We start from the raw sequence: 23,305 nt of genomic DNA on the forward strand, positions 1-23,305 counted from the left end.
CCCCTTCTCCTTCCTCTCTTTCGCTTCCTTTCGCCCACCATAGTGGCTGTCACTTAGTAGGCACTCAAAGTTTTAACAAATGAATATTTAACCAAGTTAGTCTTTTAAATTACCAAAGGAAAAGCTGTAATACTGGTTTTATCCTTGTAGATAAAGCCTTTCATTACTGAATTTTGTCAAAGTTAATAGTGTCTTGGACAGAAGAAACTAGTATAAAAAATGTGAATTTCAAGATACTTTTGTTGTAGAATTTGGCTTAAATTTGTTGTAGAATTTTGGGTTTTTAAAAATACATAGAAGTAGCCCAGGTATCCATCAACAATGAATGTATAAACAAAAGGTGTCATAAGCATACAATAGAACATTGTTCAGTCTTAAATAGAAAGGAAATTCTGATGACTGCTGCAACATAGATGAAACTTGAAAGCATTGTATTAAATGATATAAGTCAGTCACAAAAGGACAAATATTGTATAATTCCACTTAAGTGGGTTACCTAGAGTAGTCCATTTCATAGAGACAGAAAATGAAGTGTTGGTTGTCAGGAGCTGGTTGGAGGGAAGAATTAGGAATTATTATTTATGGGCACAGAATTGCAGTTTGGGAAGGCAAAAAAGTTCTGGATATGAATGGAGGTAATAGTTGCTCAGAAGTGTGTATGTACTTAATGCCACCGAACTACACACATTAAAATTGTTAAAATGATGAAGTTTTATGTATCTATATTTTATCACAATAAAAAGACCATATATATATATATATGTATATATATATATATATATATATATAGTGAGCTATTTAAAAAAATCTTACTTAGTATACCTATCAATTATATAATACAATAAAATGACTACTCTTTCAAACTATTAATACCTTTAGTTTATCAAATGAAAAATTACCATTTGGTATATAGTACCTGAGTGATTTGGCCCTGAAATTGTTTAAAGTGTAAGGTTAAGTATAGCATTCTCTTTCGTGTTTAATTCCAAAATGTATGTTGACATAGAGAATTTATGAGAAAAATTGTATAAATTTGATTTTATGATTACACTGAGCATAAGTTGATCTTTTCTTCCTTATTAGCAATTTATGGAAGAAAATTAATTAAAACCATAGAGCAAGCTGAGAAGCACCTTTCTAAAGGTACCAATGCTTTATTAAAGAGTCCTGCAGAGTTTCAAGAGAACTATATATACAGTGGAATCTATTAGATCAGTCAATTCATTATACATCAGATATTTTCAAACAAGATAATTACTACCATTGTCATGTATTTCATGCCCTTCATGAAAACTAATTCTTAAAACATTGCCTTCTTTAATAGGTTAAAATTAGAACATTTAACTAATTGTAAAAATTAGCATCTTGGTGTGGTTTTTCATGAATATACAACTCTTTTTCTATTTTATTTATACAAGTAATAACAAATGAGAGCCCAAGCTAAAAGAGATAAAATTATTCAAAAAAGTATAAAATTAAAAGTAAGCTACCCTACAAATGTAGGGTTCTCTTTCCCTACCATTAACACTTTCCCCAAAATTAAGTTTCTTGAGTAGATGTCAAAAATTTTTCTGCATACTCTAGCAAAAAAATAAGTCTTTAGAAAAATAAGTGCCTGGCTCTCCTTTCCTGAATAATCTTTCTTGGAGATTATTCCACAGTAATGCATGTGGATTCACTTAAATCCTTTCTAGGATTGCATGCAGTCCTATTAATATATGTATATAATGTATGTAATCAATTCCTCATTGATGGATGTTAGATTGCTGCCAGTTTTATTTGATGATTGGTTTTGTGTACTTTTCCAAGTATATTCAGGGTTTCAGCCTTGGAACTGGTGGGCCAGTGGGTAGCTACATTTTTTATTTTTTTAGATATTGTTAAAATTACCCTCCAAGAGTTTGCACCAACTGACATTCTCACAGAACATTTTCTCCACACCCTTACCAGTGCTGCACACTGTGAAATCTTCTAAGTCCTATCTCATTGTTAGAATGAATCTTTATAGGTCATTAGAATATTATTGAGCCCCTTAGAGTACTTTAATAGCTTCAAAAAAGCAAAAATAACAGTTCTCCTCAATCAGAATACCGTTTTCCAGGAATTAGACTATTTCTAAAACAGGATCTGTTTATTCAAACAATTCCTTCCTTCCTTACTTCTTTCTTTCTTAAGATAGATTTATTTATTTATTTATTTATTTATTTTAGAGAGAGAGTGAGTAAGCAGGGGGCGGGGCAGGGGGAGAGGAAGAGAATGAATCTTAGGTACACTCACGCTGAGCATGGAACCTGACACAGGGCTCGATCCCATGACCCTGAGATCATGACCTGAGCCAAAACCAAGAGCAGAACGCTCAACTGACTAAGCGACCCAGGAGTCCCAATAATACTTCATTTCTTTAGCACTCTTTTCTTTCTTAATTTTCTGAATTACATTTTAATTAAACAAGTCCTATGCTAGTTATAAAAAGTGAAATAATATAGAGATAAGATAAAGGTATAAGTATCTCAGTCCCTTTCTCAGTCCTACCCTCCTGAAGTTACCAATCATACTGACCTGCTACATTTCTATCACAGTTTTCTCCATGGTCAGACAAACTCATGGAGTATTTTTTATTTTATTATTTTTTGTGTTTTACTCAGTTTTCCAACTGGCTTTTTCACTTAATCACATATAGTGGTTTTTCTGAGGCAGTGGATGAAAGTTCAGCTTATTCTTTTTAATAACTAATTTTAGTCATTACATGTAGTGTGGAGATTCCATAGTTTGTTAAAATATTGCCATGTAGGTAGACATTCAAATTGTTGCTAATGGTGCTGTACTTAATATTTCATATATATGATTGCTTTTATTTCTATAGAGTAGATATCCAGAAGTAGAACTGCAAGGTCATGGGAAATATGTATTTGTAATTTTAATAGATGTTACCCGGTTGTTTTCCAAAAGGGTTGTAGCAAATCACACTAACATGAGTAGTATGTTCAAGTACGTTTTTACCTGGCTCCTCCCCAGCTCTGGATGTTACCACTTTTTTTTTTTTTTTAAAGATTTTATTTATTTATTTGACAGAGAGAGGTCACAAGTAGGCAGAGATTCAGGCAGCGAGAAAGGGGGAAGCAGGCTTCCTCCTGAGCAGAGAGCCCAATGCGGGGCTCGATCCCAGGACCCTGAGATCACGACCTGAGCCAAAGACAGAGATTTAACCCACTGAGCCACCCAGGCGCCCTGGATGTTACCACTTTTGAAATGTTTGCTTATATGGGGACACCTGGGTGGCTCAATGGGTTGGCCTCCAACTCTTGGTTTTGGCTTGGGTCATGATCTCATGCATGGTCGGATCAGGCACCCCCTCCCCTCCCCACAGGGCTCCATGCTCAGCGTGGAGTCTGCTTGAAGATTCTCCTCCTGTGCCCCCTTTCCTCTCCTCAGACAGTGAGCACTGTCTCATTCTATCAAATGAATATATAAATCATTTTAAAACTGTTTGCTCATATGATGAAAATAACATGTCATTTTTGATTTTCTTTCTCCTTATGAATGAAATTTAGCAGTTTTTTCTAATACTTTAATTAGCATTTACATTTCATCTCCAGCCACTTGTTTTTTTTTTTTTTATGCCCTTTGCCTATTTATACTGTGTTTTGTAAAATTTGTTTATATGAGGTGTTAAATGTCTGTTACGTATTATAAATACCACTTCTCTCATTTCTGGTCATTTGACTTTATTTGAATGATTTTTTGGCATATGAAGTTTTATTTTTATGAAGTTAAATATTCCTATCCTACCCCATATCATTTTGGGGTTGCTTGTCTTCTTATGGAGGTTTCTATCATCCCAAAATTATAAACATATTCTTGTAGTTTATCTTTACATAATTGGGGTTTTTCTACATTGATTATAGGACATGTGTGGTGTGTGTATGTGTCTGTGTACACGCAGTTTAGGATAGTAATCTAGTTTTGTTTTCTCTAATTATACCAGCAGTTCTTTTCTCATTGAATGAAATTCTACCTTGGTCATAATTAGGAAGTTCCCATATATACTAGCATCTGGCTCTTTAATTCTTATTACATTTCAGGGCTTTATTTGATTTGGGAAGAAAGTTTTGAAACAGGAAAATCTATTACAGTTCTAAATATAACCTTCAGGAATAGAAAATGAGACAACCTCAATTTTTTCAGCTACCTGTAATGGAAGGAGCAAGAATATAGAATTCCATTCCTGTTCTTCATTCATTAATTATGTAACCTTGAGCAAGTCATTTATTTTGCTTCTCCCACCAATAGATTGCTCAACTCAGTACTGTTCTGTACTTTTGTAAGGATTAGGAAAAATATATGTAGAGTGCCTGACCCACAGTTGGCATTCATTCAATGGTACCTAGTATTATTATTAGTGCTATGACTTAACAAGAAATAAGGAAGTAAGAGGTTTAGTATCAAATTGTACCTGTTTGAAACATAAGCAGATGTATTTCTTCATGAGTATATATTATATACAAGAGAAAAAAATTCTAATTGTGGTAATTTAATAATTCTTTCAGATAAATATGTTAATCTGAACAGTAAGAATAACATATTCAAATCTGGCCCTTTTTTTCCTAAACACATGTCTCTTTTTTATCTTTTTTCCTAATGAGAGCCATATACACCTCACACAAGTAGAAAAGCAACAGCATGTAACTTTGCTTTTTTAGGTAAGTGGGGGAAATAACAGCTATTAAATAAGGGTAACAAAGAGTAAATGAAAATTGCTTTTATACACTAACCAGTGGAAGGAGCAGGGTATCAGAGGATAAAGCAGAAGAGGCAGAGAAAGAGAGACCTTGAGTGTAGAATGACAAAGGGCACACTGCGAACCTGAAGACTGCAGTGGGCATGAGTCTGGACCCAGCCATATTGAGGTTGGACTTGACCTTTAACTAGACATGCCCCAATTCTGTCCTAAGGCTTTAGCGCTCTTTGTAGGTTAGATATATCCTATGGCTATCAATAATGTATTGATTTTTTTTTAACCTTATTTCTCACAAATCCCAGGACGCGTTCTGGAAGTTTAGAAAGGCAAGATAATGTTATGGAGCCATACAGATAAAATGTAAAATTAAAAAGTTCATAAGACAAAAATAAGTTCAGCACCTCTTATACCTCTTGAGCCAGATAATAGGCCTTTACACTGAACCATTTAATTGGCTGGGCCCAACCATTAAATGTACATTCTAATTCTATTAATTGCCCACAGACTTTAGCCACAAAATATCTGCAAAACTTAAAGAACAACTATAAACTAAGCTTAGTAATTAAAAAAGTATCATCATAAGAAAAGATCTACCTGTGCTGGTTGGCATTTGTTTCCTTTTTCCATTACATTTCATTAAGTTGCTAACCAAATCTTAAATTAATCATTTTTTAAATTAGCCTTATTCCCTAGTGCTACTTATTAGACCTACCGAAGAAAGGAAGATTTAATTTAGCCTTTGTTTCTTTTACCATTTTTATGGATTTTGCTGTGCTTGCTATAACCAGTCCACATGGAAGAAGTGGAAGATTGCTCATTTATTTTTCTCAGTTTTCTGTTTCAGCAAGTAATGATTTATTTGCATTATTATCATCTACTGGGCAGTCAATTAACTCTCAAATAAGCATCTAACATATTACGTGATATGCATCATTGATCTTACTAATTTTGAAATATTTATGTACTATAAAACCAGATAAATTGTTAATGTTGTCATTATTATTTTTCATAATTTCTTAATGAACTTTGAAGTAATTGCTAGTAAAATTTTCAAGATATTACATTTTAAAGAAAAATTTCCTTGTGTTTTGACATTAATTCTACCAAATAACTTATCTTAGTCAGTTGGAGGGCAGGTTTTCAAAAATGGTGTGCCACTCCTGGGAAACTCCTCATTTTCTCTGAGCCAGGGTATGAAGCCCAAGAGATCAGAGAATTCAACAGGTAGAAGTAGATATAAGCAATTGTGGGGTGGGGAGAGGTAAGCAGTGGCATGAGGTAAGTCATATTAATGGCAATAGATCACAGTGTCACTGAAATTATGTGTACATTATTTATCTAAAAAAAATAAACCTTAATTTGCCCATTACCATGAATAATAGGAAATTCCTGATAGAGCTAATTTGTTGGGACATCTGGGTGGCTCAGTCAGTTAAGCATCTGCCTTCCACTCAGGTCGTGACCCCGGCGTCCTGGGATGGAGTCCCACATCGGGCTCTTTGCTCAGCAGGAGCCTGCTTCTCCCTCTGCCTACTGCTTCCCCTGCTGGTGCTCGCTCTCATTCTCTCTTTCTCCCTCTGGCAAATAAATAAATAAAATCTTGAAAAAAAACTAATTTGTTAAAAGAGCAGTCTACAAAATTATGGGAAACCCAGGTTCTAGTCCAGCTCTGCCCCCACATAGCCCTATGACTTTAAATAAAAGTAGAACATTATTTTGTACCATTAATTACCTGCATTGTAAGGATATGATCATTATCATATCCAAAATGCTTTAAGAGCCTAAAATAGGATCAGCCGTAATATATTATGCCTGTCTCTGGTATAAATACTCGGGAATCAGTTAGTTTAAAAATTTATGCAATCAGTTATAAATACAAATAAAATGTGCTGTATAAAATTCACCCTGAATGAATTAGCAGGGTTTTCTTGTTTTGCTTTTGCAGGAAGCTGGAAGGATACTAAGATTAATGAAATGGATTCCACTCTTCTTTAAGAAGAATCCAACTTGGTATTGAGCACATGTATTGGCAAGCACTTTGCCCAAAGGCTAGATAAAGGGGTGTAGACCATGGGAGGGTAATACTTCAGGGTTATGGAACAACATGAGAAAAAGCTTTGAGTGGTATGTATAGAAAATCATAAATAGTCCAGTCTAGGTGCATGAGGGAGAGTGACAGCAAACCAAGAAAAAGTATTTGTTTGAGGCGGGGAGTGGGAGGGTACACCACCTTGGGTCTTAAAATACAGCTGAGTTGACTTCATAAGTTATATTATGGGTGGGGTAGGAAGGTCATGATGCACAATGGTTAACACTATGGAATTAGGAGTCAGGGTCATTTGATTTCAAATCCTGGTTTTGAATGACCTGAGGCCAGTCAGCCATCCATGGGATGAGGGTAACCCTGACTACTTTGCTGGCTGAATGGGAAGTTAACCAAGTAGTGCATTTAGCAGAGATCCTGAAGCCCAGACAGCTCTCAGTATAGAATAGAGATTATTGGTGATTAGAATTGTGCTTTCACAGATATAGCTAGAAAAAATGTGAGAAACAGAGGCAAGGCCTTTTACCACCATGGTGGGTGAAGACAAGAGAGAAGAATTACTGCAGTAGTCCTAGGTCAATGGGAGCCTGAATTAGGGGGAATGGCAGGAATGGTGGGAAAGGGAATGGATTCAACCCATGTTAGAGAGGCAGAGTGACAGGATTTAGGAAAACATTTACATTGAGAAGCAGGGGAAGTTTAAAAAAAAAAAAACTAAGGAAGGAAATTGTGAAAACACTTGTGGTTTGAGCCTGTGTGAGAAGAGAAGGCTATTTCCATTAGGCCACTGGTCCTTGACATTCTGCTTGCATGAGATCTCCTGGAAGACTTGTCCAAGCACAGGTGGCTGGACCCTACCCCTTCTGATTCAAAGAAGCTTCCAGGCAGTGTTGATGCTAATGCTGCTGGTTCAGGGCACACACTTGGAGAACCACTGCAGTAGAGCAAGAGCACAGGAGGCAGGAGAGGTACCGCAAAGTGGAGGACGTGTCTTCAGGTACAGCCACTTAGCCAAACATTGAACCTGACCAGAGATCGTGAACTTGTGGGTCACCAGGGTGTATGGACCTGAGTGATGGTCACATTGCCAGGTGAGAGATTGAAGAGCCAACAGCAAGAATTAGCATTAAGGCGACACTTTTTTTTTAAAGCCATCAGTGGTGCTATAAAAAATGCTCAGACTTTACCTGTTTACCTTGATGTTCTCATCCACACCTGGTTCTAGGCAGAAAGCTTTCCTTGTGGGTTTTAATGTAAACCTCTCTTCCTTTATTTTGACTTCTAATAAAGGAGCTTTGGTGACGGTGTTACAGATAGGAACCTGAGCTTTAGAATAAACATTTAGAGCATCTGGTAAACTTTGCTGTTCTCTGCTTCATTAAAACTGAAGGATAAGAAGGGCACCTGGGTGGCCCAGTCATTACTTGTCTGCCTTCGGCTCAGGTCATGATCCCAGGATCCAGGGATCGAGCCCCACTTTGAGCGCCCTGCTCAGTGGGAAGCCTGCTTCCCTCCTCTCCTACTCCCCCGGCTTGTGTTCCCTTTCCCTCTGTGTCTCTGTCAAATAAATAAATAAAATCTAAAAAAAAAAAAAAAAATTCAGGATAAGATATCAAAGCTAGAACCTAGTATAATCTTGTGTGGTTTGGTAGGATGAAACAATAAAGATCTTATTGTTGCTCATCCTTATTGGAATGTTAGCTAGTATAACCAAAAAATCAGACAGTAATTATTATCTTGTATTTTTCTTTTATCTTAAACAAGATCTAAATGTAAGAAGCAATGGGCATAGTATAGGCCATAGTCCAGCAGAGATGTGCTAATCAGATGTACCCTTCATATCTTCAGAGTGGGATGAGGTCAGCAGTTTCCATTTGAAGGTTAACCCTTTGTGATACCCTGCCTTTTGTGAATATTCTGTCTGGACAGAAGTAATTAAAATTTTGTTTTCTATTGTATAAAATATATTACTTCAACCATCCCTAATTACAATAAATGAGTTTTATTTTTCAGTATTGCCTAAGTTGTGTTCTGCAAGACACTATTGTTTTCTTGAGATGTTAATAACTGTTCTTTGCAAATGAAAAAGTGTGCTTAGTAAGCTGATTTCCTATTGATAGGACTTCTCAGAACTTTGAATATGCTAGTGTTGCCATGAATCTCCAAGATTTGGAATCTTCTGGGCATTTCCCAAACCATGCTGATCTGGAAACCCCTTCTTTTCAGGGCATATTTTATGGGACATTGATGTTCTCAGAGCACAGTTAGAAAAAGGCAGTGTAAGTCTTTTTAATTTTGAATTTCCTTTTAACAAAGGGAACTAGCCAGTACAAGAGAGATGGACATGATATGCCTAGCATTTCTACAATTAATTATGTACAAATTAAAGACTGCCAAGTAGACCTTCTGATGATTTGTCAGTTATTAAAATGTGATAGAAAGTCAGGACATTTAATCTCTTCTACATTACTGACTGGTTATTTGGAGGCTGAAAAGTTCAAGGACCCTTTGAAAATGTGGTTTCTTTGTTTTTGTACCAGCCTAGATTAAAGAACAGTGCTTATTTGCTCTTAAATAATCATTTTTAAAATAGTTCCCTAGACCTGGCTCAAGACCCTCAAAAGTATGATCATGACCATAATTTACTCATATTTTGAACATGAGAAAGAGAAAAAAATGCTATAGTATATCCTGAGAGCAGGACCTATCCAGCACAAACCTATGTACTTTAAAAATCTAACATTTTGTTTGGTGATAGTCTCTTAGTGATACAAAACTTTTTTTTTTTTTCCCCAGCATACTAGGGCAAGAAAGTAAATTATTTTTTGGAAGATTTTTAAGCAAAAGTGATTGAAATAAAAATGCTTTCTTCCTTCACCACTGATTGCACCATATAATGATCATGTCTGTTTTCAAACCAGTACTCAGTACTTCCTGCTGAGATTTATAGTCATAGAAAGGCATGTTGACCTGTGGTGTGTGGTACATGTTCTGCTGTGTGAAATGATTTTTAGCACACAGATGAAGCCCTTTAAAAATTATCACATATTTTAATTTGTATTAAGAAAATTATAAAAAGCTTTGGAAACCAGAATTTTAATTATTTTAATACCGGAGACACTGCGTTTTCAAAACGAGTCAATTTAAAGAAAAATATTTGGCAAAAGATAGTATAGATCAAAGGGGAAGGAAGCAGAGATTGAGGAGTCCTGAGATCAAGAAGATGCTTTCTTTTTCTTTTTTTTTTTTTTTTTAATTTTTTTTTTATTTTAAATTTTAGTTTTTATAAACATATATTTTTTTCCCCAGGGGTACAGGTCTGTGAATCGCCAGGTTTACACACTTCACCGCACTCACCATAGCACATACCCTCCCCAATGTCCATAATAACCCCACCCCCCCAACCCCCCTCCCCCCAGCAACCCTCAGTTTGTTTTATGAGATTAAGAGTCACTTACGGTTTCTCTCCCTCCCAATCCCATCTTGCTTCATTTACTCTTCTCCTACCCCCTTAACCCCCATGTTGCATCTCCTCTCCCTCATATCAGGGAGATCATATGATAGTTGTCTTTCTCCGATTGACTTATTTCGCTAAGCATGATACCCTCTAGTTCCATCCACGTCGTCGCAAATGGCAAGATTTCATTTCTTTTGATGGCTGCATAGTATTCCATTGTGTATATATACCACATCTTCTTTATCTATTCGTCTGTTGATGGACATCTAGGTTCTTTCCATAGTTTAGCTATTGTAGACATTGCTGCTATAAACATTCGGGTGCATGTGCCCCTTCGGATCACTACGTTTGTATCTTTAGGGTAAATACCCAGCAGTGCAATTGCTGGGTCATAGGGTAGTTCAATTTTCAACATTTTGAAGAACCTCCATGCTGTTTTCCAGAGTGGTTGCACCAGCTTGCATTCCCACCAACAGTGTAGGAGGGTTCCCCTTTCTCCGCATCCTCGCCAGCATCTGTCATTTCCTGACTTGTTAATTTTAGCCATTCTGACTGGTGTGAGGTGGTATCTCATTGTGGTTTTGATTTGTATTTCCCTGATGCCAAGTGATGTGGAGCACTTTTTCATGTGTCTGTTGGCCATCTGGATGTCTTCTTTGCAGAAATGTCTGTTCATGTCTTCTGCCCATTTCTTGATTAGATTATTTGTTCTTTGGGTGTTGAGTTTGCTAAGTTCCTTATAGATTCTGGACACTAGCCCTTTATCTGATATGTCATTTGCAAATATAAGAAGATGCTTTCTGAGGAGAAAGATTTGAGCATTAAACTGAGAAGAAACACTGAAGGGTCAGGGAAAAGAAGCAAAATCCTGGAGGAGGCCAGAGGGTGTGGAAAGGTAGCTGTAGACAGGAAGGGACCACTCCCTCCACTGAGTCTGGAAGAGAATTGAAGATTAGTTGAACGTGGGGACAGGAAGGAAGTTGGGGTATCATCGCTCATAGCCTGCTGTGATACCCACTGCTCGCTCTTAATTGTCATCATCATGGCAATAATAACTATTATACCTACTCCTGAAGCAGTAAATCAGAATAACTAGAAGAAAATAGATAATAGTAATGTAAGTGGGCAACCATAGTTGGACTGCATGAGCCTCAAAGCACAATGAGCTTTTGCAGGTATTTGGAAGAATAATGGTTTTTATTAATTAAGGAAAAAAGAGCACAACATACTAATATCAGGAATGTAAGAGGAAATGTTATTCCAGGTCTTAACTGGCATGACGACAATGAGAAATATCATAAGCAACTTTATGCTAAGAAGTAGAGATAGTGAGGAGCCAGGACTTTGGGGGTACTTCAGGTCTGGGCTGTGAAGAATGTATAGTCTTCACCAGAGAGCATGGCACAGATAAAACGCTATTTTCAGGAAAGAACTGTATTTCACTTAAAAACCTGTCGAGGCTTCTTAGTAACCCAGTGATGGGGAATATTCTGAGCAAATAATGAAGGGCTTATAAGGAGAGAATTTGCAAACTGGACTGAGGCTTCCAGAAGGCATAGTTGGAAAGAGTCAGGAGATAACGTCACTGCTGGCCATCAGTGAGGACATACGAAGGGTAAGAGAGAGACTAGGAGGCCAAGGAAAGTAAGGTATGCCCTGTTTTCAGTACCAAGAGCAGAGTCCTTGAAGCTAAGGTGGAGTTCTTCCTGCTTATTAAAGAAGATGAGAGGGGAAGTACCTAATGCTAACAGCTTCCTGGAGCTTCTGGAAACCAGAAGACATAGATAATAGCCTCATGACTAGATATGCAGGGTCCATAGTGCTTGTTTGAAAAGAGCACTGAATCACCAATGCAAGGTCTCATTTAGGACTGAGGTAGGTGCCTGGGAGTTTGAGTAAAGAAAGGTAAACCTAAATAAGAAGAGAGGAAGATAGAAATTCCACTGCCAATGAGCAGTTGGAACAGGTTGCTACATATGATAAAGAACTAACTAGAAGTCTCAGAAATGGAAAATACGGAAATGGAAAACAAGGAGAATCGATGAGATAAACCCTTAGCAGGGCACATAGAGAAGCACTGAGTTGAAAGTAACACTGAGAAACTTCCCTGGAATATAGCTTAGAGAAACTAAGAGAAAATATGAAAAATCTGTTAAGATTCTCATTTCTGACATACCCTAGCCAGTCCTTTCCCTCAAGGAAACTAAATATGCTGAGTAAAATCTTTTGCACTGTCGTTGTTATTTTTTTTAAAGCAGAGCTAAGCTGGAAAGAAAGTATTCACAGAAATCAAAACTGAAATGAAAGTGGGAATCTTAAACTAAGTAAGCAATAAGTAAACCTGGCTTTCAGCTTGAAGGTACCTGCCAAACCTAGGTGATCTTGAGAAGGCCATTTGACAGCTATATCCTACTTACCAACTGAGGGCTGCCCAAGGTGGGGAATCTTAGCAGGAAATCCCTTACCCAAAGCTAAAATTTTACAAAACTACATTAGTATAAGGGTAATAAGAAATCTGCCCCATAGAGGAGGACAAGCCTGTGTGCTGTAAGTAGGAAACATTCTCACACATGCGAGAATTTGATACCTATGATTTACAAAACTAAATGGCCAATAAACATATGAAAAGATGTCGGTTATCAGGGAGATACAGATTTTTAAAAATGCATCGTAGCTTCCCATATTTATCAGATTTACTATAAAGGGAAGTGTGGGGGGCACCTGGGTGCTCAGTGGGTTAAGCCTCTGCCTTCGGCTCGGGTCGTGGTCTTAGGGTTCTGGGATCGAGCCCCGCATCAGGCTCTCTGCTCAGCAGGGAGCCTGCTTCCCCCTCTCTCTCTGCCTGCCTCTCTGCCTACTTGTGATCTCTGTCTGTCAAATAAATAAATAAAATATTTAAAAAAAAAAGGAAGTGGGTATTTAAGCCCCCAAACACACATTGACGTCCAGGATAATGTGGAGACACTGGAACTCTGTCCTCTACTGCTGACTGGAATATATATTGGTACAACTACTTGGGAAAATAGTTGTGATGGTCATCATCCGTAAAGATGTGCATTACCTTCAGCCCAGTAATTCCATTTCTAGGTTTCTGCTATGGAAAAGTCAGGCCCACGTGCACAAATACAAGGATGCTTATGTGGCAGCAGGCTTAGAATTGCACAGAGTTGGAAACAACCCAAAGAATCATCATGTTGAGAACATAAATACATTGCACTCTAGCTGTGCAATAGAATACTGCTGAGCAAGGAAAATAAATGAGTTCTGTGTCTACAGATATTGATATATCTCAAAATCATAATTAAAGCAGTCTGCACAGTATTACCACTGATGTAACTTATGTGAACACGCAAGGCAACACTATATGTCATCTGTGGATCTGGAGATATGGAGTAGTAATAATAATATAAAATACGTGAATATTAAACACAAATTCAGGTTAATGGTTTCTTCTGAAGAGGCAGGGAGAGAAATAGGGTCCGTTTGAGAGAAACCAGGGTATTTCAGTATATCTGTGATATTTTGTTTTTCAAAAAGCCTGAAGCAAATGTGGCAAACCATTAAGATTTACTATAACTGGGTCAGGTTCTCAAAGCTCGTTGTATTATTGTCTACTTTTTCTGTACGTTTGAAATATCTCATGGTATTTAAAAAGTAAGAATAAGAGGAAATATCTCTCTTTATATAAAAGGAGGCAAAAAAAATACTGTCTTAGGTTGGGTTCTCACTGAGATGGAGTTTTGGGTGCAGAGTATTTATTACAGATAGACACTTGTGGAGGAGAGGGGAAGGAAAAGCAGGATTGGGTAGAGGAAAAGTTCAAATACTCTGCAGGCTGGCCCAGCCCATGGGGAGCTCTGGAGCAATGGACCCCGCCTTTGTGCACCCACCTCAGTCAGTGGCTGGCTGCAGCCTGCCCAGAGGGCATGCCCTTGAGCTAGCTGTTCTCTGCTGCTGAGGCACCCCTGAGGGCCTGAGAGCTGGGGCAGCAAGTGCTTCCCTGGGCTTTCTGCCCAGCTCTGTCCACCATACAAAGCATGAAAATGAAGCTTTGTTTTCTCCTAGTCCTTTGGCTAACTGTGAGAGTATTTATCAGTGTATTTACCTGAGAGAGATGAGGTAACCATTAAAAAAAAAGCTTTCAAACACATGTGAACACACTCCATTTTATAGCATATTAGTAGCCTTGACTTTCTTTCTAAGTTTGTTTATGGTCTTGTGTGCCAGAATTTAAGAGGAAATTGTCATATGCTAAATCATTGGCAAATGCTTTTAATGTTGTTTTTGTTGTCTTCTCAAAGGAGAACAAATATAGGGTCCCCTTATAATTCAGATGCACAGTTTTGGATACTGGTTTAAAGATTAGCCTTTACAATGTAAGTTTAATAAACCAGAATGTATGGTAAAATAAAAATTTCACATTTATAGGTGGTATCTCTGTGTAATCATCATAATGAGTCTTAACTTTAGAAATGATCAGGTGTGTTTTTGTCTGATTGTGTAATACTGTCTTCTTCATCAAGCAGTCTAAGAAGCTGGTAGAGACAGAATTATCAAATTTTTATATCCTGCTCATCCATCTTGGTGTGAGCCCCATATGAGTGTTCAATTTATATTTTGTAGGTGTGATATTAATGATTTTACAACAAAGCATACATATATTTTCCTTATAAATATTCACAGGTATTAGGTAACCTTTACAAATTTCATTCTTTATATCTTCCTGATACTCTGCTTTCAGGGCTTTTAATGACATCCTGCTTATGAGAAGCAGGAGCAAACAATGGGCAGAATGATTTTGATAAAAGGAGCTTGTGATGTTCAGTATTCTGGGTCCATGGCCAGTAGTGATAAAATGCAGACTTTACTCAAGCTGTATGAACGCTGAAGGAATTACCCAACTTTTAGGTGAAAAATGTGGGTACATCATGGGTACATAGATTCTTCTAGCGACTCGACTACTATAAATGGTTTCTATAGGTGCATCAGTCAAGATTTCTAGTTGCAAGAAAGGAGACTGACATAGCTAGTTGTGCAGAAAAAGGCATTTATTAAGCAAGTATTTGTGATTTCCTACATTTGTTGCAAGGGCTGGAGAACAAGCTCTGAGATTTAACTTCCAGAAACAGTGTCTAAATCTGTGGCACAAAATTGGGTAGATAAAGAAACCACCAATGCTGCCACCAGGCATCAACATAGCAGTTTGTGGAGATGATTTCTGTAATAGGAATTTGACCTGACACATGTTGCAGGGCAGCAAGAAGGTTAAAGAGAAAATAAGCTTCGTGTTTTCTGATGTCAGAGTCTTAGTTTTAGTGCCTGAGTCACAGTCTGACATCTTGGCAGAGCCAAAGTCACTGTATCTCTGCTTCTGAGGGAAGGAATTATGGGACAGTCAGTTCTAACTTCTGCCTTCAAGTGGGAAATTTCCCAACCATTTCCTTGAAAGGATGCTCAAAAGGTCATAGACAGCCATGAACATTACAGAAATCTGCTGAAATGGGAGTTTTTTTGTATGAATGAAATTTTTCTGTTCTAATTTGAAACATACTTTAATCCTACCATGGTAATTTTTGGCCATCCCCAGATGAAGAAAACTCAGCAGCCCTCCATTCCTAGTAGCCACTGAACTCAGAACATAAAGGTAATGTGATGGCTCTGAGAATATTTTTGGATTCACAAGTGGTCCATTTCTGGTCCAGCTTGATACACGCAACCAGTCTTCTGGGATAAGAGTAGGTAACAAACAGCTAAGTAAAATAATTGAAAGAATGGAAGTGTGTCAGAAGAAATATGATGCTGTTTAAGGGCAAAGAAAGACCCAAATATGAGATAAGCATAAGACTGTTTGCCCTTAAAATCAATTATCTTAGCCTGATACTGAATGTTGTAAAGTTATTATCTATCTGGTCTTCCGTTGCTAAACATTTATTAAGAACAGAGGTCTAGGAAATGTTAAGCAGAGATAGGAAGCGTCCCACTTTGATCATATTGTACAACATTACTGAGCCAAATATTATTCATTCAGGCCATGCCCTATATACCCACACCAGCTGGGCTCATTAAAAAGTATTCTCAGTATCAGAAAGAAGTTAAGGAGTTCAGGGACTGTATCTTAGAAATCATTCTAAGAATAGTTTGAAGAATTTACAAAACCAGTGCTGTCAGTAATAGCGTGTTTGCCTGATTCCACAGGGAGCTAATACGCGTCAGTTAAAATGTTTTAATTTTTTGCATGACAAACAAATTATGTATATATTGTCATAAGCAGTTTTTAAGGTAGTTTTATTTCTGATTAGTTTCTAGGTTTAGGGTTCACATACCTGGTATTTTGAACTAGCAGTCATTGTCCAACTAAACTACTTACAGTTTGGCATTTGCCTTGAGTAGACTTGTAAGGAGATAATATGGTACAGGGGAACTTGAGGTGTTATTGAAGGTGTTATTTGTGGCTTAAAGCCTTTGGAGTATACTTGATTTGATCTATAGATGTTTTATAGCATAGCATTCTTCCTGTTTGTTAAAAACTTGTCAAGGTAACAATGAGATAAGTACAAATAAAGTCAAAGCATCTTTTCCTATGATAGAACTTACTTGCCTTCATAATGCAGCATAGAATGAATAAGATCATTTCTTTAAACAATCTTCCCAGCTTTTAAATACCATTTTAAATTCTATATTGTGGCTCAGACTTTATTTTTCCTTTCCTCACACAGCGACACATGAACAATGAACATATTATTTCATAACAATAGAAAAATTTTATTGCTTCTATTGAAGATAAATATAGCAAGATTTTTTCTGGAGGTTTGGGAGGATTTTTTTCCCTTAACAGTTAAAAGGCTCTGTATCAAACGTGATAAAGTGATTCACATCATGGGAATTTACATGTTTTCAGTACAGTATACAGGATAAAAAAAAGTAGCTCTTGAGGCTATAGAGCTTACATTGGTTGGTGGGCCCCTGATGCAGACACATTAAGGACTCTGCAGATCTCAACATTGAATAGAGAGCACTGTTTGCAAACCTCAATTAGAAGAACAGACAGAAAAGCAAATAAATATCTGTGTTTCCCATCCCAAACAAAACTTAATATTCTAGTGCCTTTCAGTTTGAAAAAAGCACAAATTGGTAGGTTATCTAGACGTGCAGTTCCACCCAAAACTTGTTAATTTCACGAAGCCACACTAGATATAGTGCTATGTTATGGGCATGTTCCTATGTTTCCTGTGACATGCATTCACATATATATCTGTCTTGGCACCTTATATGCCTTTTATTTCCTTGAATCACAGGAGCTTCAGTTTCAACGACTCACCCGAGAACTGGAAGTGGAAAGGCAGATCGTTGCCAGTCAGCTAGAGAGATGTAGGCTTGGAGCAGAATCCCCCAGTATCGCCAGCACCAGGTACAGGGCCAACGGCTCTATCTTTTTATATGCCTTCAAGTTCCATGCCTTATTAAGTTGTCCTGGATGCAGCAAATGATTCTCTTAGTTTTGTCACTGTTAACTTGCCTTTCTGAATTGAACACCAAAACTGTCAATTTACCCTAATTTGAGAAGCCTCTTGCAATATTGATTATCCTTCAGTCCCGTACTTAAAGTGTTTTATATGGCATTGGTAAGTTTCTGTATGCTACTTTTAGAAGGTTGATTTCTCATATGTAGACACAGTTAATGGATGTTTTTCACAGTAATTACTAATTATTTGGCAAGGCTAATTGACTTTGAAAACCTGGTATTGATTTTTTTTAACAAAGAAATATTTCTAAATGATAACATTTAAGTAGCTTTTAAAAATGTCTTCAGTTGACTTTGAGTTTTGCTAGAACTCTGTAAAACTGCCATACAAAATAATTACTAGATGAAATAATTTAGTGTATTCACATAATAAATTGAAAACCAGTATATTACTGAAAAAAAGCCATGTTTAATCAGAATTATTGTTTTGTTTTTAAATGCCTCATAAGCTATTTAAAAACATCATTATTTTAAAAAATTACTGCCATAAGCACCAAATGGTGAAATCACTGCTTATACTATTTGTGGATTTCTTTCTTGTTAATTATATATTCTAGTAAGGCCTACCATAAAATAACTTCTATTGCTTACATTTTTAAGCTTGGTTTCTTTATTCCTATGTAGGTATGTACCAACAGTAACTTGTCTCTTTAGTTATTTCTAACGTCGTTTTTGTTCTACTTGTCAGTATCATCTACTATTCTTAGCCAAGAAAACCTTCTTAGTGAATAGAGTGCTGTTATAGTTCCTCTGTTCTATCTAATTCTATTGCTATGGATTTAAGAATATTAGGCTGATAAGTTGTGTTCTTATGAATTTTTTTCATCTCTGACCCTTAAGAGTTGTTCGTATTGTTATGTTTAGTAAGGCATAAAGTAAACAAATAAGATTAATAAAACTTTTAAAACATAAATATTAAATTATGTGATCATTTTTTAGTTATCCAGGCAGTTTTGTGGGGTTTTTTTAGGAAGGGAAATTACAAGCAATGAGTAAAATTGTAAATCAAATATTTCTAACTCTGGCTTTGTAGTTACTCAATGAAATAATTTATCAAGGAAGTTAAAGTTGTTAAAATTAATTTTAATTCTATTCAGTATTTTTAAAAAGCTATCTGGATGTTTAACACCAAGAAGAACAATTCACAAACTCAATAATATGGTATTATATATATTTCCGAAGACAAAGAACCACAGATTTAAAAATACATAATTTTATACATAGAAAATTTAATTCAACATTTAACAAATTCAATTAGGACTTTTATTCTGGTTAATTTAGCTTATTAAACTAACATTGAAATTCTTGATAAACCCCCAGAAATACTTGGTATATCAATAAAGTAAGTCAGTACTTACAGAAAATGACAAACTAGAAAGGAAAATTCCCAGGTACTAGAAATAGGAGAGAAACTGAAAGCTAGACCCAGAAGCATTTGAGCTGCCTCTACAGGAGACTTAGGGACAGTCAACCCCTCCCCTCCAAAAGCACTGGAATCTTTTATTTAATATCCATGCAGTGACCCAAGAATGAGGCCTTGTATATATTCAAGATGGTACATGTGTACTTAAGATTGCTGTATTAAGCTGTGGCCCTCAAAGGGCTGCACCCGTGGTAAACTCCCAACCTTATACCACGTGTGGATTTGGAGCCCGGATATGATTCTTCACATTGTTCAGAATCCCCAGCTGAGAAACTGGCATCACTAAAGATGAGCTCACAATCAGGTATTATAAAACTTGAGTCATGAGTCTCAGCTAGCAGAAGACTACGATTTAAAACTTGAAGAACATGCTATCCTTAGGAAAATTCTGATAGGTATGCACAGTACGACAGATACAAGGGTGTTCGTTACAGCATTATTTGCAAAAGTAAGGTATGAGAAAGAACATGATTATCTTTCAGGATGGAAATGGGAAATACACTGGATAAGTGGACTCAAGAACAGTTAAAATGAAGTAATTCAATTACATGTATGAACATGAACATCTTTGCAAAACAGACTTCTTTAGTGAAAACTATAAACTGTAAAAGAACAGATATGGGAGGATATCATTATGAACATTCTAAAAATATATGCAGCAGCAGTTTATAATACTTAACCAGCGTTTGGTATTGTTTAGGAATGTATGTATGTATGGTAAAAGTATAAAAAATAGTTGGAATGATATCAATTTAAGATAGTGGTACCTCTAGGAAGGAAGGGTGGAAGAAGCTATCAGAAATTAGGCATTAGCCAAATCTGTAACATGTTAGTTAAAATTTGACATCTAGAGCAGACATGACACAATATTAACATTTAAATGAGGAGGGTGGTTGATATGTGCATGGCTCTTAGGTTATTTTCTGCACCTTAAGTTTTAAAATATTAAATAATCCTAAGGTTACATAGTTGAATTAGCTAATATCATAGGTTTGTTTAAAATGTTACTGAAAATACATGTTAAAGTATTTACTCTGAGTGATTTTGGTGTTTTGTCTCTGAATCTCAATGAGTAGTGTGGTGTGTGACATGTCACTGGGCTCCGTTAGTGACTTTTGGGTGAATGAATGGATTTTTCAGAAGGGGAAACTGAGTTGGCCAGAGAAAGAGGGAAAGCAGGCAGAGAGGTAATATAGGATTTCCCACTGTGTTTGTATTGTAGCACTAAGAGGTTCAGGTACCTAGGATGTGTCCTAAAAGAACCTAATGGTTTATGAGTTTGGAAGGGTAAAGCTGGCATCTGATTGGAGAACTGGGAGCTAAAGTAATGATTAGTAACCTTCATTAGGTCTTAAAGGAGACCTGTTGAAAGTTGTTTTTGGTGGCACCTGGGTGACCCAGTCGTTAAATGTCTGCCTTTGGCTTGGGTCATGGTCTCGGGGTCCTGGGATCAAGCCCCGCATTGAGCTCCCCACTCAGCGGGAAGCCTGCTTCTCCCTCTCCCACTCCCCCCACTTGTTTTCGTTCTCTCACTGTCTCCCTCTCTCTCTCTCTCTCTCTCTCTCTCTGTGACAAATAAATAAATAAATCTTTAAAAAAAGAAAGAAAGAAAAAAGAAAGTTTTATTTGGAGGTAGTTGTCCTGGTAGTGTAGTGCATAGGTCAGAATGAAAAGAGACCAGGCAGCAGGCCAGGAATTTATTGTGGAATCTTAGGGTTATGAGAAAGGCTGGTTTTGTCATTCAGTGAATTAGAATCACAAATGATCCATTTTGATTGTCCTACTCACATATCACATTGGATTCTCCTATATTCTTGATATCCCCAACATAACGCTAACCCTTCCTTACAGCCTTTCCCAAGTTTCTCTGGGAAGGTCATCTTTCTTCATCTGAACTCATAGCTGTTTGTGCCTTTGTCAATTCTCCTATGAGATGGTAAGGCCCACCCCACCCCCACAGCCCCAGCACAGTGCCTGGTGCTCAGCAGGCAGGCTGTCAGACAAATGCTCATTGAATGAATAATGAACCTCAGCAAAGCCCTGTGATTTAAGCTCATCAAGTAAGCGTGCTTCACTGGGAGGTTATCTGCTTGGCATCTTTGGGTTTCTGTCTACCCTTTCTCATACCTGCTCTCTTTCAGTGTGCTTCTCGGTGGACCTCAAGAGGACTATTGACACAGTTACTTTGCTCTTTGACCACCAGGTTTTCACACTAGCAAGGAGCCCATTAGAAAGCAATGTTAGTGAAGGGAGCATAGGTTTTTGTCACTTGAGAGACCCTTCTGTGTCTTCCAGTCCCCACCAACTGTCACTCTCAGAACAAGAATCTAAAGATACAGAAAAACAGAAATTAGCTCTCAGACCCAGGGTCTCTTCCTTGTCAGCCATTTCTGATTTGCTCAAGGGAAGTTAAAAGTGCGACCACTGCTTATGGCCATGAAGTTTCCTTTAGATTCAGGTCGTTCTTATGTGAATTGAATGTAGTCAGCAGAACAGGGGACTTGATAACTAGTTATCTTTCATATTGTTTTATTGAGATCTGTGGCAGAGTTGGTAAGGTGACCTGTAAGATTTTCTTAAGTTTCCTAGTCCAAAGATGATGTTATAATAACCCAAAGGGAAATGAAAAGCATAATTTTATTAACTTTTTCTGTTGTTCAAAGCATTTGCTATTATTGTCCTTACCCTGTGGATAAGAAGGCAGAGGCAGTAGCGTGAGGTCCTGCTTAAGAAAGGATTCTTACATTGTGCTAAATGATATGCCATGGAGCCCTCTCCCAAAGGAGTAGCTCTAAAACTAAACAGTTTAGTTCCCTCACATTTGTAGTTACCAATGATGAATTTTTAACCCATGCCATGAGATGTTCTCATTTTCTAGGCAGAGAAACTGAGACTCTGCTTATATTTATTTAAAACAGTGTCCTAAAAAGTAAACTGCCTTTGGCAGTTTATTTGCAGTATGCCTTGTTGCAAACTTAAAAAACAAAAATCATTAAAAATCATTTTACAATCTTAATGATTAAAGTAATCACTTAGTTTCTCTGGTAATGCCTCTTTCGAAATCTAGTTCTAAACAAGGTTAATAAAAACCCCGTTTCTGGTATGATTTCTCATTTGCTTTATTTACTACAAAAAAGCACTAATAACCCAAACAACATCAATTAGAATGATCCTTAATCTGGAATTGATGGTGCTTATATTCTAAGATGATGTGTTAGGCCAAAAATAATCGTGACTTTGAAAGGCCTGAAAATGAGTTATGACGTTAGTTAATAGAGAAGTTACAGCCTGTCTGCTTTGTGCCAAGTGCACTATAGTTACCTATGTATTTACTGTTTCACCTCATTGAAGGTAGGCTATGGAAATACTTAATAAGGAGGTTATGACTTTTCTCCATTTGTACTGACTGCAGTATAGTTCTTTATATATGTGATATTCATTTCATTTAAAGTGGGCTGTGGGATCAGTTAATAGAGAAGACACCACTTTTCTTCCCTTGTTTCAAGTATACTATGGTTATTTATGTATTTAATATTTTGCCTCATTCCAAAAAGTGTTTAAAACATCTTTTAAAAATACAAAACCCAAAAATGGAGTGAGGAAACGAGAGCAAATGGAAGATAATGATTAGAAAAATAAGATGAAACCAATGTTAAAATAGTATAAAACTGTATGTTGCTAACATTCATGCATTTGCTAGAAGTAGGGATCCACTTTGGCTCTGAGTGATCTAGTACCCATTCTAAAGAGAGAAACATGAATGAATTATATTGAAAATATGTGTAGAATAAAAACAAACCAGGTTGCTCAGGAAAATCTACCTTTCCAAGGGCGAAGATTTGAGTGGTTTCTCCTGGGAGCCACCACTGAGAGACCTCTTTATGATGTGGCAGACAGCATCGTTTGTAGTCTCTCGCTGTACAAAATCAGGCTCATAGGTCTCTTTCTTACACTGCTAAATGGAATATAAATGGATAGAAAAGCACCTGGAAGTAATTCCCCAGGAGGCCAGTTCTGACACTCTGTAGTTCGGATCAAAGATGATATTTAGCATATGTAGATGGATGGGTTAATTTCAGGTCCTCCAAGCAGGCAGCATGCCACAATGACTACTTCTGTCT

The 23,305-nt window shown here is 37.0% G+C and overlaps 1 protein-coding gene across 8 annotated transcripts in view; it reads left to right on the top strand.

Moving 5' to 3' along the window:
* PKP4 (plakophilin 4) overlaps window positions 1-23,305 on the top strand; it is a 241,930-nt gene that overhangs the window by 116,043 nt on the left and 102,582 nt on the right. For all 8 annotated transcript variants that reach the window (XM_032857861.1, XM_032857868.1, XM_032857866.1 and 5 more), the window contains exon 3: window positions 17,535-17,647. In XM_032857861.1, the coding sequence (XP_032713752.1) occupies window positions 17,535-17,647 (113 nt within the window). The remainder of the gene's footprint in view (window positions 1-17,534; window positions 17,648-23,305) is intronic.

Source organism: Lontra canadensis, unplaced genomic scaffold (genome assembly GCF_010015895.1).
Source record: "Lontra canadensis isolate GAN:19392208 unplaced genomic scaffold, GSC_riverotter_1.0 scaffold13, whole genome shotgun sequence".
Taxonomy (NCBI): domain Eukaryota; kingdom Metazoa; phylum Chordata; class Mammalia; order Carnivora; family Mustelidae; genus Lontra; species Lontra canadensis.